Source organism: Rhamphochromis longiceps, linkage group LG20 (assembly GCF_057381845.1).
Source record: "Rhamphochromis longiceps isolate RC_006_pf linkage group LG20, R_longiceps_female_GT1.1, whole genome shotgun sequence".
Lineage (NCBI taxonomy): Eukaryota > Metazoa > Chordata > Actinopteri > Cichliformes > Cichlidae > Rhamphochromis > Rhamphochromis longiceps.
This window is the reverse complement of record NC_140576.1, coordinates 25,829,550-25,854,959: the sequence shown is the minus strand read 5'-3', so window position 1 is coordinate 25,854,959 and position 25,410 is coordinate 25,829,550. Positions and strand designations below refer to the sequence as shown.

General features: G+C 41.1%; 1 protein-coding gene across 1 annotated transcript; it reads right to left on the bottom strand.

Moving 5' to 3' along the window:
* Positions 1–247: 247 nt before the first annotated feature.
* LOC146645433 (fibulin-2-like) lies at positions 248–24,978 on the bottom strand. The gene is made up of 17 exons (XM_085393923.1): positions 24,883–24,978; positions 21,153–22,551; positions 14,815–14,929; positions 14,315–14,444; positions 11,435–11,636; positions 9,978–10,196; positions 9,142–9,240; positions 8,568–8,669; positions 7,694–7,825; positions 5,424–5,561; positions 3,952–4,092; positions 3,657–3,785; positions 3,034–3,159; positions 2,541–2,657; positions 2,306–2,434; positions 1,842–1,965; positions 248–1,196 (listed from the first exon to the last, which is right to left on the bottom strand). Exons 2-17 carry the CDS (start codon positions 22,477–22,479, stop codon positions 839–841), a joined length of 3,588 nt encoding a protein of 1,195 aa, XP_085250049.1. The 5' UTR covers positions 22,480–22,551; positions 24,883–24,978; the 3' UTR covers positions 248–838.
* Between the last annotated feature and the right edge of the window lie 432 nt (positions 24,979–25,410).

The window sequence follows — 25,410 nt, the reverse complement described above, 5'->3', positions numbered from 1 at the left end:
TACAATGTGCTAGATATTATTGGATGCATAATAACAGCAGTTTGACAGGTGAAAAGAAATTATTTTAAAAAGCATCTCAGTGAATTAGACAAATGAGCATCTGCTTTTTGAATTGATAAAAATAGTTTTTATGTGAAATTATCAATTTTATTTAATGTTACTGGAATTGCTGTGTACAAAATAACAAGACTTTTTCTGTCTCAGTTAAAAATGCAAACAACACTCACCTTTGCAAATACAAATAGACCAGTACTCACCAAACCATGGTTTTTAAATATTTTACTAAAATACTTTGTTGTTCATGGGTTTAGCATAAAAAATATGATACATCCATCCATAATATGTCTGAGAGGTACAGAGATATAAAAATGTAACATACAATGTAGGATTAAATATATTTTGCATATGCATCAAAGACAGAACAAAAGCAGCAGTACACAGTAAAAGAAATGGGACAGCTGTTCACAAATCATTTTTATCAATGCTATAAACCTACAAATTGCCATTAAACGCAATGATATCAGCCGAAAGTGGATATATAAAAAGTGGCAGAAGCTTGGTCATTGTCTATGATTTTGCAGAAAGCGTCATTTTTGTGATATTTAAATATTTCATATCCCCAAATGTGTTGTTTCTGACTAAGACTTTGAATATTTTTTGAAAAGATGTAATTTTTAAGTGGCACAAAGTAGAAAGCTTCTTTCCATAATTTCTATAGCCATGCTTTAATAATAACTTCTGCTGGACATTAGTGACAGTGGTATTGTTAAACAGCGCTAAAGATGAGTCCTAAGGAATTGCTTAAAGGTCCATATTGGCCACAGCACAATTCCAGCTGTTAAAGTAAGTTGCCTGTGATGAAGACGTATATCCTTGCATGGAAGGTGGTAAATGTCCCTTGTCTCCATAGCTTCATCTCTACGTTGATTAGGAAATCCCTGGGACCCTGAACTTGGCGGTTTAAGAACACGGCACCCGTGTAGGCATTCAGCTTCCTTGTGCTGAAGTAGTTTTCCTCATTTCCGCTTGTGATACTGACAATGATGTTGTCTCCGGAATAGACAGGAGAGGGTCCGATGCGGAAGATCTGAGCAGGGATGATGATGTTGGATTGGAAGCTGAGGTAGTAGTAGGTGATTCTTAGAGGAGAGTTTTGACACTCCAGGTAGTTAGGACAGCTGATTCGCTCACAGCGCCTATGAGGGAGAAAGAAAGGAAACCTTTTTTTATACAGCAGCTTTATCACCTTCCAATAGCAAGACACTTCAAAATGACTTTAAGACACATTGTTTTAAATGCACACTGGCTCTGCTTTGCCAATGTAGCTCCATATCTGAATTTGTGACAGGTAAAAAAAAAAAAAAAAAACTACATTTCAAAATTATTCTATATTTATTCTGTACTTTGTGTTGTGCATTTGTTCATTCAAACAAGTCATTTTGACTTACAGGACACCCTGTGTTTAAGGTATAATTCTTCTAATTGGTTATCCTTCACACACAGAAGGTTTAAACAAAAGACAGGCTGGGCTTCAAACGCTCACAACCAGACCTGTGCACCTGAACTGATCAAAGTAGGGATATGCCATCCAAGTGACATCATACACAGCCTAGAGTAGAAAAAACTGAACAGAAAAAATTGAAAATTATAATGATGACCTTCTGACTGAGAGGGGTTATTTGTGCTGAGCTGATTTTTCAACAGTTGAAGTGATCCTTCCTAAAATTATGCAACTGCCTATGACCTCCCCTCCCACCCGGCCCACCCAAAAAAACCATAGACACTGTAAATTTTTACAAAGACCAAATGAATAGAATTCTTTAAGGCATGTTTTGACTTACGTGTCAGACACTTTTCGGTAGTTTGCCGAACAGCTAAAAGAAAGGCAGCGGTACCCTCCTTGAATGTTGTAGCAGGTCTCAGCTAAGGAGCAGTTATTGGCCCCTGTGGCACACTCATCGATATCTAAAACAGACAGTTTATGCACAAGAGCTGGTTTAGTCACCGACTTGGTTAGTCACAGGGTAATGGAGGGAAAAAAATGTCCTTGTGGGGAAAAAAGACTATTCAAGCAAAAAATCGAATTAGTTTGACAAGATTTTTAGGCCAATAAAGTTTTACAGGCTGTGTAATTACTGCACCAACCAACAATTATATTTATCTGAGCAGAACCATTAGTGTATGCTATGTAAGTGGGTGCTGAGCCATTTTTAAAGTCAGTTTCAGGGCGAAGCTCGATGGGGCACACTTGCTCTGAGGCGGCTGCAGTACAGTGAGCGCATGCATGTTGTGGAGAGCTATTCACCTCTGCAAGATCGTCCATTTGGAGACATGGTATACCCATAGTCAGGGCAAGCACACTTGTAACTGCCTGGAATATTCACACACTTATAGGTGCACAGATGGCCAATGCTTTGGGAGCATTCATCAATGTCTGCATGACAAGGAGAATAAATCATGTCAAATTGATATATAAACTTGTCTAAACAAACGTTTTGTATAAACACGGTGCTTGCAATGTGTAATAGAGCATACTGCACCTTCACAGGTGTGGCCATCCTCCTTAAGGTAGTAGCCTTGTCTGCAGTAGCACTGGTAGGAACCATAGACGTTGGCACACTCCTGACTGCATAGGTTGGCCAGACACTCATTCACATCTGGGGATTAGAGGTTAGAGCTCATTACTGTCACAACTGACTTGATCAAAGCAGTTTCAATGTTTTTATCCCAACATATAAACAAGATGTTGTTATGAAGCCAATTATGGTTTTAATGGTTCCAGCTTGAAGGCATGGCATGATACACAGTACAATACACTAATGCAGCTAACCAGCACATGTTGTGCTGTGCCCAGCTTTCACATCAGCTCAGCCTTACAGCCTGTCTATCAATGCATACAAGCATGGTGTCTCAATAAATACACAAGAACACATATTTTTATGCACAAATGCACAAAAATCTACAGTGACATGTGTCAGCATGCACAGACTGATGCAAACACACCCGTACAGGCAGACATTAACACATACACACCTTCACAGTTCTTGCCATCACCAGATAAGCGGAAACCAGAGGTACAAGAGCACTCATAGGAGCCTGGGGTGTTCTCACAGGTCTGGGCACACAGACGGCCTCGGTAGCTCCAACACTCGTTTATATCTGAAAGAAAGAGGCAGCATCATCATCATACTTAGGTGAGTGCACTTTGTGTTTGTGAGTTTGCATCCATGTGTGCAAGTGCGTGCACGCAACCAGGCATGTGCAGTTTTGTTGTCCTGCACAAATACGTACGTGCCTGTGTGTGCTTGCGTGCATGTTAACGAGAGTGCGATGTGAGGGGACCATCTGTCTGCTGATAGTCTAAACACACGAGCAGAGTCCATTATTATGAGAGTCACAACACAGTGAGTCCCGAACAGAGGGAGCAGTGGCAGGATAAGCCGGGGTGGGCCAAAGTCCTCTGCTGCAGGAGACGTGATGGGTAGCTCAGCGGCAGAGGCCAACAGCAGAGGCTGGGAAACAGCAGCAGCTCTCCCACAACAGAATAATAAATAGGGGGAGAAGAAGAGGCAGCCAAACCAGAGGGATTGCTGTACAGTGGCACAAGGAAAAACAGGAACTTTTTCTTCAGATTACATATGTAATGTCCTTCATACCTACACACATCCTTCTGAATGAATCATACTGATAGCCTGTTCGGCATTCACAACGATACGAGCCAGGTAAATTGTGGCACAGCTGGCCTTCTCCACATCGATGTACGTTGCTCTGACATTCATCCACATCTAAAAAAGGCATCATTTATAAACCAAAAAAAGGAAAAAAGGCAGAAATTATATTCATGAATAGCATTTGTTTAAACAAGACACGCATACAAGACATGTTGATTTTGACCTTAAGTCTGCACATGTAGGGTTGTTTGTTTACGATGCGTTTCAATACGAATCTTACCAACACATCTGGACCCATCAGGACTAGCATGATAGCCACGGCTACATGTTATCTTTCTGTTGCAAATGTAGGATCCCATTGTGTTGATGCAGTTAAATCCTGGACTGCACGGCTGGGTCAAAGCACCACACTCGTCAACGTCTGGCATTGCGGACACCACAGGGGGGAGGAAGATACGTTTTAAGAAAGGCAGGAGAAGAGGAAAGCCCCAAAGGCACAAAGACAAGGGTCCTGAGACCAGAGTGCAGCTTTTTAGCCACACTGTACAGCTGTGATATCAAAGCAACCACACATCACACAGTTGCATTCCTCTGGATAACTTTGTTGTTGTTTTGTGTGTGTGTATGTGTGTGCGTGTGTGTGTCAGAAATTTTCTCCATTTTCTCATTTCTCAGAGCATTTCTTTCACGCTCCTTTTATAGCGGCGTCTTCTGCCTCGACATGCCTCAGTTCCTGCCCCTGGGGGCTAATTCCACAGCATCAGTTTGTACTGGAGGAGGACATAGGATTGGCTTTTATCCACCCTTTGCAGCCCCTAACAGCAACTTCTCTGATCTCATGTCTGTGTGGCATTTAACCCCTCTGTCACTGCAGACCTGCTGATTCACCTGCATGACAAACAACCGTGCATCTTCCCGCACTATGATTCACCTGTGGGGGAATTTCTGTTGGTGCATCTGCCCGGATTCACTCATTTGTTTGGAAACAAGATAAGAAATCTCTTTAAAAGGAAAAAAAAGAAAAAACAAACGATGAAAAAATTGTTATGGTTTGCCAATTTTAATGACTTCTCTCTGTGTGTCTCTTTTTCCTTGGCATCCTTTGTTTAGTTTTACCCGTTTAAGTTCTCTACATATTTATGGCTCACGTCTTCTGATTATCTTTTGTCAGTCTGTGTTGCCAGCATTCCCTGGCTGGTCTTTACCCCATGTTCCTGTGTTTTGGATTTAGTTTCCTTGCATCCTTGTTGTCAGTATTTGGATTTGTCTTTCTGAATTTTTGGACCATCTTCTGTTTGAGCAACTCCCCGATTTTAACCCAAGTTTTGTTCATTTAGTTTTATTTTGTTCATATGTTTATTCATCTTATTAGTAGTAGAACTCAATCAAAATCAAAATAAAAAAATATATATAAGCAGAATATTGAGGAAAAAGGTCTTTACAACTAGTCTGAGGCAGAGGATCTTGTTTTGAAACAAATGGAAAAAATAAAGCAAAATAAAAACATATCCAAAGACAAATATGTGATTAAAATCTGCAGCAATATTGATCATTTTGGAGTTGGACAAAACATAAGAGAAAAAGGTGAAACTGATGATATGTGTCTCTGTACATGTAGGAATGTTGTATGAAATTATATCTTTTGCTCACTTTTTGTAATAAATAAAAAATTTTCTATTACACCTGTAACCGAGAAAACACAGTGAACAAAGCGCTGCAGGTCTAGCAAGGACATTTTTTGGTTTCTCTTACCTACACACCTGCCCTGCATGTTGTGGCTAAAGCCCACAGGACATCGAGTTTTGGGGTTGCATCTGAAAGAGCCCTCTGTATTCACACACTCAAAGCCATCTCCACAGTTATGGGTTCTCTGCGCACACTCATTGATGTCTGTGGGAGAAGAGAGGGTTTAATGGAGAGAAGATGTAATAGCACATTTTACCACTGGATGGCACTCTGGTTAAACAGCAGATCGAGTGTTTGACTTTTGCTGCTGTTCATTCATCATAAAGCACTCTAAGTCAAGGCTAAAAGAAGTAATTACAACTTAGAAATCATATGTATACTAAAAAGCTGTCATGGACAAAAGACCTTTCAGGTATATTAACCTGATTAGCACATCTAGTCAAACCAACACAAGTCTCCTGTGCATTGCATGAGTGAACACCGCGTTATATTCCCCGAGAGTCTCACAACACCTGTCTACTCAAAGATTTACCTGCTGAAAATCAGCTTTTCACATCTGCTGCCACGGTGTGAAGCAAAGCTGGAGGGAAATCATACTCTCAAAATATTTAAAAAAAAGAAAATACTGATGTGTTTGTGTATGTCTGTGCATGAAAACGTTCACAGTAGTCTTGTGTTTTCAAGTAGGTGTGCAGTATTTCACCACTGCAAATGTTGTACAGAGGCCTAAACTAGTTCTGGCAGCCCTGCAGACACAGGGTAGGTCTCTAAACAGCAGATAGTGATTGAGCATCTCGCTCCTGACACAAACCTGGCAGACTCAGCAAGAAGCTGAGTGAGCCTGACACCAACAGAAAGACAGAGAAAAAGCAGGAAGCAGGATAAATGTGTGAGAGACTGGTAGTGATTTCCCCTCGCAGTGAAGTCAGAGGGATCAAGGAACCTTGAAAGGTCAAAGACTCCGCATGCTGCTGCGAGAGACGATTTAACCAGTCAGTTTTCTCAGTGTTTCACTTAAAAATTAAAAACAATACTACTAAATACTGCAGAGTTAGGTAATGCAGCCATGTTCAGAGGTCACATTTTAAAAAAGTTATTTTGACAAATTCTTGTTAATGTTTTCTAGTTTTATTCTCCCCATCCTGCTCTGGGTGCTGAAAATGAGAAATGTAATTTTTGCAGTGGAACGCTGGGTTAGCTGTGGGCTACATATGTTTTTAATCTCCTAATATTAAAATAATTTGCACTACAGAAAATCATGCTACATTTGCTGCTAGCTGTCTCTGTTTGCAGCTACAAATGCGCAATCGAGTGCTTTGTATTTGATAATGGGAAAAGTCTTTATTTGCTCATCACGAACCAAGATTTTCAAAATCAACGGCAAGACAGCGAGCACTAATGCAAGATTGCACAATTAATTTTCTGGTCTTAACTGAGTCATTCACTTCCCAGATGAGGGAAGAAAGCATTTGTTTCTCTTTGAAGGCTGAATGTGCTTCATTTGTGTGAGGAGGCTAAATGAGTGTTTCATTATAGCATTCGTGGTAAGACATTAAGTTGGAATAAGTAGCACGGCATAAAGACGTTTTTGCATTATCTTACCTAGGGTGAAACAGCCACATTCTTGGCACATTGTGTGACAAATTAAAAGAAAGAAAAGGTCTGTGTGCTTTTGACAGACTATCATTAATTTTGCTGGTCTGATTGCTCCCAACCCGCTTTGGATAATGTTGTTACTTCAGAGCCAATGATCTGTTTGGAGGCTTACTTTCTTCTTAAATGCTCGTTTTGCCCGACTGAAGATCCTTTACATTCACAAGGAATACGGATTAGCTGACTGTCCTTGCTCGAAATCCATCTGCAGTTTCAAATGCTACTAATACTGATCTTAGAGGCCCTTCTTCCTGAACACTGCTGGTGCTTTATGAAGGAGACCACTGCACAGGCCCAATTTATGGTGCATGGAAATAATGAGACGCATAGGGAGGTTTACTATTTCATACCAAAGTTGGGCACCACCCACCCTTGAGCCTGGAAGCTCTTCATACAATTAGCAGCAAGAAATACTATAGAAAAAGGTAGATTCTTCATGTTTTGTTGTTTTGGGGTTTTTTTGTTATTCAAGCTTACTGTGTGCTTAAAATGTCATAATTACAGGGTGATTTTAAGGTGAAGGGCGAATACTCATAAGGCTTATAAACACTGGAACAGTGCAGTTTCATTACATTGTAATAACACAGTAGTTCACATACTCCCTTGCTGCCATTTACAATATATTCACTGTGGATGTAAGTAAATACATTGATGCTGGTTAATGCTGATAAGGTGTAGTGTACCTTCACAAATGTCATTGTTGATCTGGTATCCAGGCGGACAGGTGATCAGTCTCTGACAGACATAACTCCCTGCAGTATTCATGCAGTGCTCATTCAGCTGGCAGGCATGTGGAGACAAACACTCATTTGTGTCTGGATTTTGAAAAGAAAAGAATCAGGACAAATGTGAGAGTGTGAAGAAAGAGAATAAACAATGAGAAGATGCACAGATTTAGAGAAACCAGACAAGATGTGGGGAGAAAAAAAATGTCTTTGTCTGGTATCTGACAATCAGCAGTTTGACGCAGACTAAAGAGACAGGTCAGACCCTCCTCCAAGAGAAAGATCAGGAGTAAGACCACTGGGTATAAAATCCACACAATGAGAAATTTGTTGCCACAGTGAGCTGCTGTCACAGTTTGCTGCTGCCAAGTAGAGAACAGACCAATGGTTATAGCTTAAAGACAGATCCTGAGGGAAAGAGCTTACACACATAGCGCAGTAGCTGATCAGACTCAGGATAAAAAGGATAAAAAGTCCATTCTGAATGTAAATAAGAGGTATGGTATGCAGCTGCTAAGCTATATTCTGATAATGCATGGATAGTTGGGATAATCCCTTTGGAAAATCAAAACTTCTCCACTTATGTTTTCTTTTTCTTTTCCAGTTGGTGGCTAAAAGTGAAAGGGATTAAGGGCTGTATCTCCTCTGCAAATCTAGAGGTGCTGATGAGCGGAAGAGACAAAACAGTGGCAGACAGTCTTGCCAAGAAACTTCTCAAATGGAACCAAATGTCTGCGAGCTCAAGAAGAAGACTTAAATGAGTGCTGCAAATGCAAGCCGCTTTCACTTCTTCAAAGGTTTTCTGCATTATTTCAACATTTTACTTCCTTACCTTCACACGAGCGTCCGTCAGCTCTCAAAGAGAATCCTGGCGAGCAGGAGCATCGGGGCTGTCCGCCCACTGGAGTGCACTGTTGCTCACAGATGTTGTTTCCTGAAAATAGTGCCGTGTTGTCAGGTCAAATGAAATGCACTGCATTATCATTACACACAGCACTACTTCAGCAGAAACAGTGGAGCGCTTGTGTTGGGGGGAAAACACTCTGTTTACTGTAATGCCGTTTGCTTATTTTCTTCCAGGTTTCCAGGTTGATTGCTGACCTGGTCATATTCAATTTCATACTATTGGCTCACAGTGTGGTGGACCTCCACCCTGGTGTCATGGAAACCAAACAAGAGCAACAAAATGTGACATGGCACTCATTATGATATGAAGAATGAATTACTAACACCAAAATGCCACTTGTGTTTGACATTTGCAGCACAATCACATGTGATGGAAAGGGAGAGTTATATTCAGCGGCATTAAGGTGGATGTTCCGGTCTCCAGATGAATGAGCGTGCTCACTATGAGCCGCCAGATCTGCAGCTCTCTCTCTCCATTTATCAAGCACTGCATTTCTAACCTTCACAGGGGTCGAGTAGGACTGACGACGGAAGTGGAGAGGTGGGTTCCACTGCTGCTCTGTCAACCTCCTGCAGTCTGTTCTCCTCATCCACCGCCTCTGCACAAACATGAGTAATGTCAAGACAAAAGCGAGGAATTACTCTGTAATCACAAATTCCACCTTTCCATCTACAAAGGTCTTCGAGACTTAGATGTTGTGCAATACCTGCGTTTTAGGATGATATGAGGCTAGTGGCTACGGATGAAAGTTGTAATAGCAATATAGGTGAGACAGGAAAAAACACTGCCTGCAGACAAACATTTGGTTTTATCAGTGAGGCCCATTGCTCACTGTAATTTGCTGAGAGCTCTAGCATTAGTATCCTGTTGAGACAGGCTTCTGTTGGTAAAAGCTAGTGTTGATTAAAGGCCGGTACGTTGCAGTCTTATCTAAAAATACTCCTGAACTGTGAATCTGAGCAGATCTTCACTTTTGTCTTGAAAAAAACAAACATTTCAAACAGCGTGGAAAAACTTTCGCTAAATCCCATTTGACGACAGCAGAGATGTGACTAATTGGCCATTGCTGTCAGTCAGGAAAGGGATGTTGTATGAATAGAATAATTATTATTAGGCACTATCAGGCCTTGCAGACAGGAAGGAACTCAATAGGCCAGGAAAATAATACACAGTGAATGTGTAGATAAATGGGCTATCTCTGGGATGCATGCAGACTGTAAATCATTGCTTTAAAAAAACAAATGGCAGAGAGAGCCTTTTCCCCATGTGTTGCTATCACTAGAAAGGTCTTGTGGTATTTAGTGTGACAGAAAAAGATTGGTGATCTTTACTTACCTTGCACGCAAGAGAAGGCGTCCTCTTGCAACACATACCCGGGGTTACACTCACACCGGAAGGACCCTATTGTGTTAACACAGATGTGGTGGCAGATGTTGCCCTCATATATGAGGCACTCATCCATATCCTCCACCTCAACAGGACTCTCCACCGCATTCTCCCCATTCTGGTCTTGACCAATGGAGAAGGCCTCTCTACGATACGGGCTGTCCGATACTACAGCACAAGGAGAGAACAGCTGTTACTCTCACAAGTCATGGCATATCATCAAGGACAAAACCTGTTAATTACCTGCAATATTTACATGGAACATAGTAGTAAGGGGGATTTATTTTATTAGTTTATTTTTGCAGGGCTGACTGCACAGGACAAAAGTGTGACGGCTGGGGCAGCTGTCGTGTGGTGGAGTGAATGAGGACGCAAGTCGCAGACAGCGGCGGAGGTGCGAGCGAGTTTTATTTACAGTGAACAATAACTAAGGTGAGGGCAGACCAGAACATAAACCTAAACTGGGAAAAACTAATAAACAAACCTGGAAACATAAGGTCAGCGGGAGATACACAGAGATGACACGAAGAACGCAGGGCAGAGAGGGGAGGCGAAAAGCTGACTAACACGGCACAACACAGACAAACCAACAAGGATCACAGACTGACACCCACTATATATACACACACACAAGGCAATCAGGTAATGGCACACAGGAGGGGAGCACAGCTGATCCTAATTCACAAGACGACAGGAAGACACAAGCTGACACAGTGATAACAGACACAGACCTTCAAAGTAAAACAGGAAATTCACAAAGACAAACTCAGGGACACGAACAGAGCACAGGAGGGAGAACAATAAAGCGCTAAACACAAGAACCAAACCCAAAGCACTAATACAAAATAAGAATTAACACAAAACACAAGATGAATCCAAAATGAAACACAAAACGCTGGGTCAACGACCCAGGACCATGACCAACAGTCACATATGACACCGTTCGCATCCCAAACAAGTTCATCGGTGGGCTATTATGAAAATCAATCCAGTGCAAGATGAATAAAATCCACCAAAACACGTGCTGTATTTCTAATTATGCTGAAGATTTAGCCATGCAATGGACTGAACGTCTGTCAACCTATAGCAGCCAAAGAAAATCAGTGTATGGTAACTTCCAATAACAGTGTTTTACTAGAATAGAAATGAATACAGTGCAAGCAGGTACACACTAAATCTCTTATAATTATATTACATTTGGTTATTATATGTTTCTTTCAGCCGGTTTCTTTCTCAATATTGAAGAAATACCATGTTGATAAAAAAGATTGATAAAATAAAATGACCTGGTTTGTTTTTAAAACTGGTGCCAGGCACTGCCGGATTCCCATTAATACTCCTGCTTTCAACCTGCAGCATGCCTTTCACAATGTGAATTCATGCATGTCAATATTTGTTCAGAATACCTTTTTTTGGTGGTGGAGTAAAGTTCAAAGGAGGCCTTTCTCTGATAGTGTGCCGGCCATCTTGATTCACAGTCCTCCCCTCCTCCCCCTCGCAGCAGGTTAGAAAGATGTGTCTGCAGTGAAAATCCAGGAAGTGGTGGGCTTCGCAGCGATGCCCCTCACTGCGAAACTGCAGCCCAAGGGAGCAGCAAGTGCAGCACTCCTGCAATTCACACAAACAGCCTTTGAACGTGAAGTTGGGGTTTATGTAAGTTTTGAAAGTAGCATGGAAACAAGTCTAAAACCCACTTTGTGAAAAACAAAACATACTGTGGTCCATCCCATATTCATGATTTGTTCTCCCGGCAATGTGGGTCTAATGATGGCAGTTTTAATATTTCAACTGGTAGGTCAGCTGCATTGCCAAACAGGGAAATTACATTTTTTTATCAATCTAATTTTTTTTTTTTACAGAGTATGGTCCCTGAGGATAATGTTTTGTGCTTTTAATGAGACCCTGACATCTCCTCTAGTAGCTCTGCAAATTGTTTTTTTAGTCAAATGTTTGAAATGGGACTCATTTCCAGAAACTTGGTGGGCATGCTTGCTGCCTATATAATTAATCTTACATATTTTCCCTTGACTCTTCATAGTGCCAGTAGCTCTAAATTATAGTAAAATATATCGAGATTTGTGCTGTACTTTGTGGATTTGTTTTGCAGAGACCTGATTAATGGTTTCCAGAGGATAAAGACACTCATTGGCCATTTCTTTAGGTTAATTTGTTCAACTGCTCATTAACACAAACATATAATTAGCCAATCACATGGCAGCAAGTGGACATGAAGTTCAAACTGAGCACCAGAATGATGTAGAAGGTGATTTAAGTGATTTTGGATGTGGTATTAGCACTGACAGGCTGGTCTGATTATTTCAGAAACTGCTGATCTGCTGGGAATTTCCCACACAACTATTTCTAGGGTTTACAGAAACTGGTCTGAAAAAGAGAAAATATCCAGTGAGCAGCAGTTATCTGAACAAAAAATGCATTGCTGATGCCAGAGGTCAGATGAGAGCAGCCTGCTTCAAGGTGTAGGAAGGGAATAGTAACTCAACCACTTGTTACAACCAAGTATTGCAGAAGAACATCTCTGAACATACAGCAAAATTAAAATCACACTGGGTGTTACTCCTGTCAGCTTAGAACAGGAAACTGAGCCTACAGTTCACACGGACTCAATGGACAATAGAAGATTGGAAAAATATTGCCCAGCCTGATGAGTCACAGTTTCTCCTGCGTTATTCAGATGTTGTGTCAGAATTTTGTGTAAAAATCACGAAATGATGGATCCATCCTGCCTTGCATCAACAGTTCACGCCAGGGGTGGTGAAATGGTGTGGGCAATGTTTTCACACTTCACACCATCTGAACATAGTTTAAACACCACCGTGTACCAGAGTAATGTTGCAGATGACTGTCTACTCATCTTCTAACGTCTGCATCCAGCAGAGTAACACACCATGTCAGAAAGCTCAAGTCATCTCAAACTGCTTTCTTGAACATGACAATGAGCTCACTACAATCAAATTGGTTTCCATAGCGATCACATCTCAATCCAATAAAGCACCTTAAGGATGTGATGGAGCAGCAGATTGGCATCATAGATATGCAGTGGACAAATCTGAAGCGACTGTGTGATCCTGCCATGACAACATAGACTAAATATCTTCAGCAAGTTCTTCAATTTATGCCACAAAGGATTAGGGTGGTTTTGACAGCAAAAAGGGGGTCTGACCTGTTACTGGCAGGATGTGAGTAGTGAGTGTATACTTGTAATGTTGGCAGTCACCTGAATGTTCCTGACTATTCCTCTGTTGCTACTGTTGCTATTTATGGGCTAGTTTCAGAGAACTGGTCCTAAAATTAATGCTAATCCTAAAATTTCATACACAGATTTATGTTCCCCTCCAGATAAATATCCCTTAACCTTTCCTCTTGTGCCATCATCAAGTCAGATAGTTTTCTCACACCGTGAAAATGAATTAGATTCCCTTAGCCTCAGATGTATTTGTGTTAAATACTCATTTCTAAATTCTTTGAAGACTTTTATTATTGTAAGCATATTAACAGACTCCTGTTAGCATTTAGCCAAGAGTACTGCTGTGCAAGAAATTCACAGAGCCACAAGCTTTTCATCTTGTTGGATTGATCTTTAGTAGTTACAAGTCTGAATTTGGGGCAGCTCTCCCCTTGTGTGTGGGCTCTTACTCGTTTTCCCTCTAGCTCTCAGCAAGATTACTGCTGCAAGTGCCCGGGACTATGGGGAAACATAAAACTGAAGTAATGATTGCTGTGATGTAGCGTGCTTGTAGATGGAATAATATTACTAAAACTACAGGGGTTCCTCAAAAAGGTGGTGAAAGCCAATATTTAACACCTGTACAGTGCCAGTAATGGCCTCACGCTGCTCATGTGCCTCTGAACAGATGGGCTGATTTCCTTCAACAGGTCAGGTAGCAAATGAGTTACTTTGGGCATCTGGACATATAATGGTTACGCAGTCATCGCGAATGGACCTCACTGATTGCCTCAATGTCTCTCCTGCCCTGCTGCTTTTTTGACATCTTTAATTATGACACCATGTTCACACAGTTTCATAGAATCAAAATCTGACATGTCCAATAGCCTAGGGCTGCTGTGAAGTTAATAAAGTTTGCAAGACTGTGGGAATCTGGGGTTGTATCAGGCCCTAAATTAGTGTCTAGATTAAATAGGATCATTAAATAAAAAGGATTTGGCACAACACCAGTAAATCTCAGAGGACATCTACAATAAAATAAAATACTGGCAAATGCCGTGCTGAACTGTGTTTGCCAGGTTACCTGGTCACATATACTTGCCTTGTAATAATCAATCCCACATTTATTGCTGGCATCTTCTCTGCACATATTTCCTGCTCTGGCTGCATTCACTCCAGCCAAGCACCGACTTTCTCTCAGGGAACCGAGGCAACACTGTTGTTGGGCAGTCCTGACAGAGAAAAGCACACATGAGAAATGACTGCAGAAATGTCTGGACTGCAACTGTGGCCTTCCAGCGGCAACAATTCTTCCAGAGAGTGTTACCACAGAGCTGACAGGACTGTGTTTCCAGGTTTCTGTGAATTCTATTAGATGGAGAAACTGAAATGAAAATCTTAATATTTAGCTCTGAGAATCATTCAGCAACACCAAAGAAAAGTGAGCTAAAATGTGATTAATCATGCAAGAAAACACCTCGTTGTAACGAAATGTGAAAATTACTTTGTCATTATGTCTTTTGTGGCCTTTAATGAGGTGAGAAATATATTCTTCTGATATGTTCAGTGAAGTAGATCGGTGTTACGTAATAATGCCCTTACAAGCACATCGAGTGGATATCTTTTGCGGGTGGTTCCATGTTGTTACAGTGACCATTAGCCGAAGCCCATTTCGCCCCTGTCTCACAGCAGGTTTTCAGCTGCTCCTTGGCAGACACTGTAATAAAACACAAACACCAAGATACAGATTTATCCTACTCAGTGTGCCAGGGTTTCAAGCCACATAAAATAATGTTGACATCATGCATATCGCTGGATTCTAATTGTACATCATTTTTATCTAAGAATCCCGTCAGCGAGATGCTGTAAAAATGTGGTTATTGATATCTGAAATACAATCAAATCTCATCTCCTGCGGGACAGTTTGCTGGATTCGGTGACTGCACGCTGAGAATAGCAATTACAGTGTGTGTGTGTGTGTGTGTGTGTGTGTGTGTGTGTGTGTGTGTGTGTGTGTGTGTGTGTGTGTGTGTGTGTGTGTGTGTGTGTGTGTGTGTGTGTGTGTGTGTGCATTTCTTTTCTTTTCAGACTCCTTGACTCTGCTCTCACTTTAAATGGCAACAAAAAGTAGGAAACCCCAGACTCTATAAAATTAGCTTCAGAGTAAAACTGTTCTTTTTTTTTGTAAAATCCAGGTTGATGACTGCTGGATCAGAATAAAGGGATAATATATTAGCACTTCATTTTAAGCTGAGAGCAGACAGAGCAAAAACACATGATTCGGTTTACAGAGGAAAAAAAGAGCTTATATGTGTTTCCTGAATAACAGGGAAGCGCATTCCTGTGCTGATTTGTGGCCCCTGCACTACTGTACAAGACAAACCTCTTTGCATTTATGTCTTCTCAGCTTGTCACACCTTGCAAGATTATAAATATCATAAAATTTACACCTAGCAATGGCTATGTTTTCCTTTTTTACTCATCCAATTAACCCTAATTTTGCAAATAACATGTTCTTATCCAATTTACGTTCAAATTGAGACAAAAAAAAATGCTGCTACCCACTCTATTCAATACTTGACGATATATTTAAGTCAAAGCAACTTGTGTTAACATTTCATCGGTGGTGATGAAAGTTAGCCTTCGTCTTCTGTGCGAGATTAAGTAGTAATCCATTCTGTGTTTTGGAGACAATTCAGTTAAGTCTGAAACAAAGCAGAGGATACTAGAGCATGGTAAAAATGATTTATTTTATTTTTAAAGATTTTTTTAAAAACCCCTCTCAGAGAGCTCTAATTGGTTTCTTGCAGTATGGTCGTTTGGAAAATCAGCCATAAGTAAGGGCAGGGATCATAGAGAGGAAAGACCAAGCAAAAGTCTTTTCTAAAGAGATGATGCTCTGAAGAGAAATCAAGCATGCCTGAAGCCACTTCAGCTTTTTAACTTCCATGTTCACTTATTTTCATTGAACTATTTCTCTCTGACCTACCTGTGTAATAAGGCCCAAGCAATTACTCATAGCGGAGTGAGTGAATGCTGCAGTCTGCATAATTTAAGGGTTTAAAAATGAGGAAATCTAAACCTTGAAAGGCATGATGCCTCTTTGATACACAACTACAGTATCTGTATGTACGCCGTGCAGGTAAACAAGTCCTTTTGAACCTTTCTGGAAGTATATTAAAAGACAGAGAACGACAGGGAACGTAATTATTCACCCTCTCCTTATGCCTCCTATTCATTTTCTCCAAGTGGAATCACTCCACTTGTAACAAACAAGCATAAATTCCACATGTCAAATCAAAATGCAGGATGTATACATACAGCTCATCATCATGTTTCAAAAGGATTTTGCGTCTGTAGGAGATTATGTTTCATGAAAATAGCTACTGGGGGCAAAAACAATGATAAACTATATCAGCCAAACATGTATCTAGTCAAACCAAGTCTCTTCCTTTCTCTCTGACAGTCCTTATAATTAAGCCTGTGTAGAAACATTTTCCATTCAGCTGTGCAATAATTAACTAAGCTAATTATTGTGCTTCCACGACAGCGATTCAAGATGCACTTGAAAGGTGGCTTAGCGTCATCTCTCTGTTCTAGGCTTGTCATTAAATCTGTCCATTAAAGTAACATTAACACCAGATGCTTCACTTTTGTCTAAATCCAGAACTGGTGACATCACACCCTCTGAAAATATGAAGCTACAATAACAACCAAAATGGGCAACTCTCAACATGTCTGGAGGTGTCATAAAGCAGTGCGCTGCCACTAATCAAGGCTCGCGTGTCTCTTCTTTTGTGCACTTGGACAGGTGGGCTGAAGAGATCAGGACCAGCACTGAGGAAAAACAGCGCATGCCAAAGGTCGCCGACATGCAAACTCATGAGGCTGAACATGCCAGATGATTTAGGCTGAAAGCTTAAAAGCATGAGGAGATGTGTGTGTGTGTGTGTGTGCGTAGGTTGGGGTTAAGCACCCGAGGAGGTGACACAATGTTCTTCCCCACTTCTACACGAGTACTTGCAGAGATATCGTGTCTTTTGAAACACACAGTCGCTATCCAAGAACAGCTGGCCGTGACATAACAGGGATGACTCGCATGCTATGATTTCATTTCCAAAACAGACATTTCAGGTTTCAATTATTTGCAACTTTGGCCTTAATTTCCCCCGAGACTGTGAGCCAATAATCCCACGATTATTGGCTCACAGACTTGTAGTCATGGAAGCCCTGAAGGGTTGTCACATTGTTTGATAGTTTTGCACAGTAAACCCCAATCCAATTACACCTCCTTGTGGTAAAATAATCTGAGTGAAACATTAATACACACTTTCCAGGGTTGCCACTATTTGCTGCATTGAATTACTTTGAATTATAGCTTCCTAATGTTTCCCAGTGTTAACACCCATCATCACAGCCCACACATTTTTGTGTATTTTGAGTTATAAACAACATCTGCATCAGTGTACATTCCTCAGCACACCTCTATCAAATTATTTTCCACCGTCTTGTAATTTGAACCTACTTTCCCCTCCCTCATGGAGCCTTATGGATTCCAAGTTATGTTCACAAGCCATAACACAGGAAATTTAGCCATGTTTTGCCTGAGGAAATCTTTGGACCTGACACATAGAAATAACAGCAGGGAATAATTCATACCTAATTTGTGCTTTTCAATTTTTAAAAGTCCCATTAGAAGTAATTCTGTTTCTGCATTAAAGTATAAATGAAATATTTTGTGTAAAAGAATGTATGGACTGGAGGTGAAATAGTCAATTACTTCTTGGATTACATGTATTTGTTCATATGCGTATATGTTTATGACAGAACTGCAAATGGGTGCAAGACACAAACCTGTTATTTTTCTACAATTTATCACCAATCTCGCTTTACTTATGCTGTGGGTGAGTTTTATGAGTGGTTTCCAGCATCTGGAATTTTTTTTAAAATATATTTATAATCATGGGTGACATGAGGCTCAGGCGGTTTTTTAGTAAGCGGATGATGCGTATGGGAGACAAACCAAAATTAAATGAACTGAAAGATACTTAGATTAATTATCTTCTTCAAACTGATCTTTACAGAAGTTGGAATGAACTCTCACGTAGCCAATTCTGGATTTCACCCGCCTTTTATCCTAAGGAAAATTATACATTTCCCTTCCCCATGCCCACATGCAAGATGTTGTGACAGTTTTGTTGGCAAAAACAAGCACTACTCCACGTTATTTCACTTCACCTCTTATATTTCTTCGTCCTTTACTCTTGTGCCTTATCCACAGTTCCCGTTTTGTTTTGTTTTGTGGTTTGTGTTTGGTACAGCAGGAACGAAAGTTAGTGAGAGTAAATTTGTGCAGAGGTGCGCTTCAGATGGAGTGATTACTGGGAAACCAGCATCCTCGTGAGAGATGGGTAATCACATGGACTCATGAGGGAGAAGCAGCAGCGCCTGGCAATCAAGCCATAACAGTAGGCTCATTCATCAGATGGGTATTATGCTGCACACAGGTACAACCCCCAAGAAATCCTAAACCAGGTTAGCCCCGCATTTAAACAGTCTAAACAATTCCACCCTCCTTCTGAGCACATTCTGGATCTGTCTGGGAAGGAAAAAAGGCAAATGAGCAGGAGTTATTGACTGAAGAAAAGCACAAACACATTTGTCTTGGGCCGCAGCAAAGGCAACTCATTTATGTTTTGTGAAAAATGTCCGTGTTCTTGTTATTTATGTTTTCTCTTTTGCTGTCTAAATAACTTTGGCATCTTCAGATAATTGCACTGATAAAAAGGCATTAGTCAGGACTCTTATCAGCTGGGATTTTTCCTGCTTGTGTCATGGATCGCTGTGTGGCAAGCAGGAGGAGGACCCAAATGCAAAACTCACAGACACGGGGATGAACTTAAAGAACACAGCTTTAATGCTGGCACGGCAGAATACAGGAAATTCAGAACTAACTGGGAAAAAGTAAACTAACATTCGCAGGAAGGCACAGGGAGATCCACACAACATGAGGGACGACGTCACGCTGAACAGAGGGAGACGCAGACAGAAATACACAGAGGGTTAACGAGGAAAGTGGGAACACACGGGGAACACAGGTGACACTGATAATCATAACGAGACAGGGCGGGGTGAACTGAACATGACATGTACGGGCGTGAGAGTCACAAAGTAAACAGGAAGTGCACAGAGGTTCAGACCGGAGGAGAGAGAGCACGGGGAAAACACAGACATAACGGGCTGGGAAAACATGAAACAACCACAAAGGGAGACGAGGGCTCATAAATACATAGAGGGCACACAGGGGGAAGAGAGAGCACGGGGAGAACTTAGACATAATGGGCAGGGGAAACATGGAATAAAACATAAGGAGAGACGAGGGCTCACAGATACACAGAGGGGCACACAGGGGGTAAAAGCCATGAAGGGAAAACACTTAGGGAACAACACAACAGGGCAACTCAGAAAACATGGCCTAAGCAAGGAACAAAATACAAACATACAAGAAAACTAAGAACACTGGGCCAACATGGCCCAGGACCATGACAGCTTGTGCTTGAAGTGTCACCAAACTGGACGTCTTCCTTTAGTCCAGTCCAGTGAACTCTCACTTCATTCCATCATGCAAACTGAGTAGCCAGACCAGTTAGTTCGAGCTCCTTATTGCTGGTGAAATACTATGCCCACTTAGACTTTCAGCTGTGTTGCATTATGTTTATCTTCTGTCTGTAGTGTCTTAAAAATTTCAATGTAAGGATAGACGACTCACATCCTGGACACCAGACTACCTATGGATACAAATAAAGTAACCTCTCTGTACATGAGCTTTACAGTTAGTTCTTGAAGTGCGCTCCAACAGAAAAACCACATAGATGCATTCTGCATATATTGTGCATACCTGTAGGGGCCAGGCGCTGAAAGGAAAAATTGGTTCTGACAGGTCTCAACAATAAATCATAGAGTTGGAAAGTAGCTTAACTACACACCTTTCAATGGCAGTTTGCTGGACAAAACACCAGGAATAAGTAAGATTTTTTAAAAGCTTCTCCCCTTTTAGGCATTTATAATTTAGTTCACCCACCTCATATAGGAGATCTATAATATAGTGAACCCACCAGTGCCTTAAAGCCATAAAGCGTGTAAAAAGTAGGTTTTCCTGAAATGAAATTCTTCACTAAACTCAAAGCAATATAAATTTGGATTATTAAATTGTAATTATTTTTTTGATTTATTGCATATATGTAAACTAACTTCACATATTCCTAGTGCTGTGTAACTTGCCTTTGACAAACTTCATCGTCTGCTTTCTATCCAGTACTCTGACCAGCAGTATATGCACCGAAGGGGAACTGATCTGTTAGAGAATATGCTAATAAACACATGAAGGATTTAAGCAAGTGGTGTGGTCTCACTGGAGCAAAGCAGGGAAAATATGAGACACAGACTTATTCGAAGCATTATGATGTAATCATTTTTTGTTTAAAGCAGTGCCTGGCTTACTCTTTGTTGCTGTTTAGAAACCTCTAGAGAAATAAAAATAGCATTTTCTTAATGTGAATGTATGAAAATGAATATATACTAGATATAGTAATTTTCCCTTCTGAGTAAGGTAGATAAATGATATCTTGGGAGAACAATCTTTCCACGAACAATTGTTTTTCCTGGATCCCTGCCAGATAAAATAGAGTGATTATAAATTCCTCCTGAAAAGAGAGAGGATGTGAGAGAAGGAAATGGAGATTTCCTTTGAAAGAGTACATCAGTACATCATCACGGTGTGATTTATTTTGAAGCAGGCCTTGAATGCATCAAAAACATTTCATGTTTCAGATTTGTTTTAAATTCAATACCTTCAATGAAAATTCACACAAGTAGGGATGCTTTGATTTATCAGGTTAAGGTTAGGATTACTTAAAACTGTGCGTTATATGTTAACTTACTTTCTGTGTAGGCCTCAGCATCTCGAGTCTGATAGCTGCTGAGTGTTTGAGGTTGTCTTTGATGCTCCTCGCCTTCCTCTCTCATCCTGACTGGAGCTCTTCTAGTGGGACTGAATTGAACTGTAGGGTATAACTGTCGTTCCTCTTTACCAATCAGCTGCCTGTGCTCCACTGCCTTTTCATGTCCTTTGTTGGAGACAGAACGGGGGTCGCCATGACTTTGTCTGTTGTGGCCAAAGGGCCGGCTGTTGGTACGCGCAGTGGGTGCTGTGTCTCTTAGAGTATCCTGGCCCGCTCTGTTTCTGTGACTGCCATGTTTCATGGGTCTTTCTCCAGTTTCCTGTTGTGGCCTGTGGTGCCCGGTGGTCACTATCTGTGTGGCAGTAGTTGCCTTTGGTGATGATGTTTTGTTTTCACCTCCTGTGGTAGTTGGATCCATATTATGAGTAACCTCATCCTCTGTGCTCCTTTGTGTGTTTGGGCTTTCTTCTTGTAGCCTGTGTCTCCTTTCATCATGAGAGCTGAGGCTAGTGGAGCTTGACTCTGGGTAAGCTGGTGGTAATGTAGTAGATTCCAGTGGTTGGGCCAGATTTTGGATAGTGGAAGATGTTGGCTCTGCCAGAGTATAGTCATAATCCTCTGTGCCAAAACTGGGTGGGTCCTGCTTGTACAGCGGTAGAGTGTTTTCCCTCACCAGCTTGGAAAATGGTTCTGCAAGACTCGTTTGTTGGCTGTTGCGATTGCCTCGAAAGTCTCTCAAAGGATTGTTGTTCTCTGTAGTTGTTACCGACATGGGCTTATTAACACTGCGGTGGTCACAGCCAGGGATGGGTGAGCACATTAACCTTCCACCTTCATCTGGACAGTGGCAAACTTGGCAATGATCTATCTGAAAGGAGTGCCCCGCTTTATACTTCTTGTTGCCATGGGCACAGCCAATACGACCACACTGCAGACATCCATCTGCAGGTTGTAAAATGTCAATGCAGTTGGGGGAAATTTCAGGGCATGGAATGAAATGACAGCTTATCTTCCCTCCTCCCTGAGGACAGGAGCACTCGGTACTTCCGAAATCCACAAAGTAAGATTTCCCCTCTGGGACTTTCCCATCCCTGAAGCCTGCTTTCACACAGTCATAGTACTGGTAGCCCTCACAGGTGCAGCCGTTTTGTATACATTTAGGACAGCAAGCACCTTTTTCTAAAACATTTTCGATGCAGTTCTGGAGAACAGGACAGTCCACGCCTGTGCAGTCTCTCTGGCTTAGACAGACGTCCACGTACAAAATCATCGAACATAGAAACAATGTTGCTCTTTGCATGTTCATTTTCGATTTTTTTTTTGTATTCACTTCTTCAAAATAAGCCTCCAAATGACAAGGATGTTTGCATTCTTTAGCCTGTAAAAGTAAACAGTGATTATTGATATAAATTTCACAGCTATTATCAGAAGCATATTTTTCACTTAATGACCTGTCTGTTTTCATTTGACAACATGCCAGATGTACATATTTTCCATGCTTAATGTTTTGGCACCAGGGAGGGTGAAAGCTGTGGTTTATATTTTGATTGCACATGGAAATTTGGCAAACGGTGATGTTGAGGGAAATATAAACAATAATACGCCAGCTACATTTCTCAGTGCTTGAAAAAAAAATGTTGTTCAATAACAAAAACACCCTTCATACAATACAATAGTTCAGTATTCAAAAATCTGTCATCTGAGTGTCTGAATGCATGTAGTATATTCTTAAAAGTCCTGTCTGCATCCCTAGATTATGGTGGATATGTTGACCGAGTCACTTGCTGATATCTTTCCATAATAATTGTTTTCAGCAAACTGTGCTCTTGCTGCTGCCTACACTGAATTAATATTTTAAGTACATCAGACACGTTGATCTATACAAAGAATTATACAGGAGCTATAAATGTTTTTCATTAAAGATCTGGAGCCTTTTCTTTGTATACAATACAGTGCAGAGACAGAGTGGCAAGATGCAGTCAGAGTGTGTCAAGCCTGATCCTGTGAGAAAAGTGATGTGACTTCAGATCAGAGAGCATACTGAAAACCAGGTGGTTTCTATTTTACTTTTCCTGTTTTTCCTCTCTGCTTGCTCTAGTGCCAAGCGCAAAACACTTATGTGACATTTCCTACTAAACAGTATGATTTTAAAATTAGAGAATAGCCCAAAACTGTTCTGCATGACAAACTTGTCTTAAGCGATTTCCTGCTGAAATGTTTCTAACTTAAACAGAGTTCTTCCTGAAGCTTATTCTGGCTGTAGCTCAGGTGGCAGAGCAGGTCAGCCACTAATCAGAAGGTCGGTGGTTCGATCCCAGGCTGCCTCCGGGCTGCATGCCAAAAATCCTTGGGCAAGATACTAACCCCATGTTTGCCTACTGGTGGTGGTCAGAGGGCCTGGTGGCGCCTGTGTCTGGCAGCCTGTCTGTCAGTGTGCCCCAGGGCAGCTGTGGCTACAATGTAGCTTGCCATTGCCAGTGTGTGAATGGGTGAATGACTGAATGTAGTGTGAAGCGCTTTGGGGTCCTTTGGGACTAGAAAAGCGCTATACAAATGCAGGCCATTTATCACGTTTGCACCAGCAACATTGTGGAGCAGATCCCCACCCAGTGAAGAGCTGCTGTAGAGGGTACGTAAGAGTGTATGCTCAAAGGTGACTTTTTCTTAAGGATAAACACCTGACTTGGGTTCGATGCTATCTAAACATAAATCTTGTTGTAAGTTTGTTTTCATGTAACGTTGAGTAACTATTCAAAAAATATGAAATGCATCTACGCCAAGGTAATAAAATGAAGTCTAGATGTAATCACAATGGATTCCAGGTCAATAATGTGACATCTGTTGCCATGTCTTCTTTTCATAATTCAGGCACAGGCAGAACAACAAAGTGCTTTGCAGCTCCATTTAAAGAATCAATGATGTCTTTGTGCTCCTGCTGCAAAATCATTTTACCAGATCTTACAGCCTCTAACCAGCACTCTGTTGTGGTGCTTTAGCAGTGTTGAACTCAGCCCTAAAAGTACTAAAGCTTCTGCCTGTTTGTCTATAAAACCCATAGTAAGTGAAATGGTAAGTTAAACATGGAAAGGACCACTGATAAGGAAATCATAATGTTGAAAAATAGTCTGTGGGCCGGTGTGTTCGGCTCAGGTTCGGTTCGGCTCAGAAAATGTCCTGCAAAGCATTTCAATCTGTGTGTTTTGCCAACGCAGTAGCCAAAAGTTGACCTTTACCCTTGTGCCCACCGAGACACGCGCGCGTGCACGCAAAAACTTGTAAAAACCGCTTTTGCCCTCTGCGCAGAAGCAAACGCGCTGACTTGTCATAATTTAAACGTTTCCCTGATGGTTGATAAAACAGAGTGTCACACCTATTAAAGCAAAGCACAAACTTCCAAATCATTTACAATCATTTGTGATGAGCAACACCCCGCCTTAGAGGTGCCTTGACTGAACGTCTCAGTCACAGAGCCGCACATAAAGATTACATAACCGATGCTTTAATTCATTCATCAAATTATCCGGTCAGAACAAGAAACGGCAGTCCAAAACACTTAAACTAATATTAGCTGTAATTAGACTGTGCAATACACAGTTTAATTTAAGCGTCTGTTCATATGCTCACGTCATGTTTCATGAGATCTAAGTGAAAATCAAAAGAAACTCATGTTTGCAAGTACTTTTTCAGTTTTATTTCTAAAAGTGCTTACCTCGCGTTCCAGGATCTTGCAGCGCTGGTGTGCTTCTGAGCAACAGTTGTGCGTAAAGTTCGGGCTCACTCTTTGGATGGGAGCGCCTCCGCTCTCTTTTTTGGGGAAGGGCGGGACAGACTGCTATAGAATTATTTCCACCTTTTCCCAGCTTTTTCAGCTTCCTTTTGAGCATAATGATTCAGCCAAAGTACAAGAAATGACAACACTAAAATGTGCTTTGCGAGGAAAAAAATTAAGGAAGTTGAGGTTGTGTAAGCCTGTTTGGAAATGCAATCCAATGACGACAATGAAAAAACAGTGCCGAGTATGATGTGGTCTTATATGAATATAAGGACGATTTAAACATCACGTTTGTTCTTTGTTTTTTAGGTATTGCACAATTCACCTTGAAATCCTGTACCTTAGCAGCCAGATTAACACGTTTACTCACAAGTAAAGCTCATACCAGCATTATAGACATCACATGTTGTCTGTGATCTTTTTCAATGGGGTTTTAGAGAAAGCTGTAAGTGTATTACAGCTTAA

What these genes read in the sequence shown, in the direction of transcription:
- LOC146645433 (XM_085393923.1), bottom strand. Translation starts at nt 22,479, where the DNA reads ATGAACATGCAAAGAGCAACATTGTTTCTATGTTCGATGATTTTGTAC. An exon ending in CGCCTTCTCTTGCGTGCAAG is followed by an intron (nt 9,241 to 9,977) that starts GTAAGTAAAGAT and finishes ATGTTTGTGCAG; the next exon opens with AGGCGGTGGATGAGGAGAAC. An exon ending in CAACAATGACATTTGTGAAG is followed by an intron (nt 5,562 to 7,693) that starts GTACACTACACC and finishes CTTCTCCCACAG; the next exon opens with ACATCAATGAGTGTGCGCAG.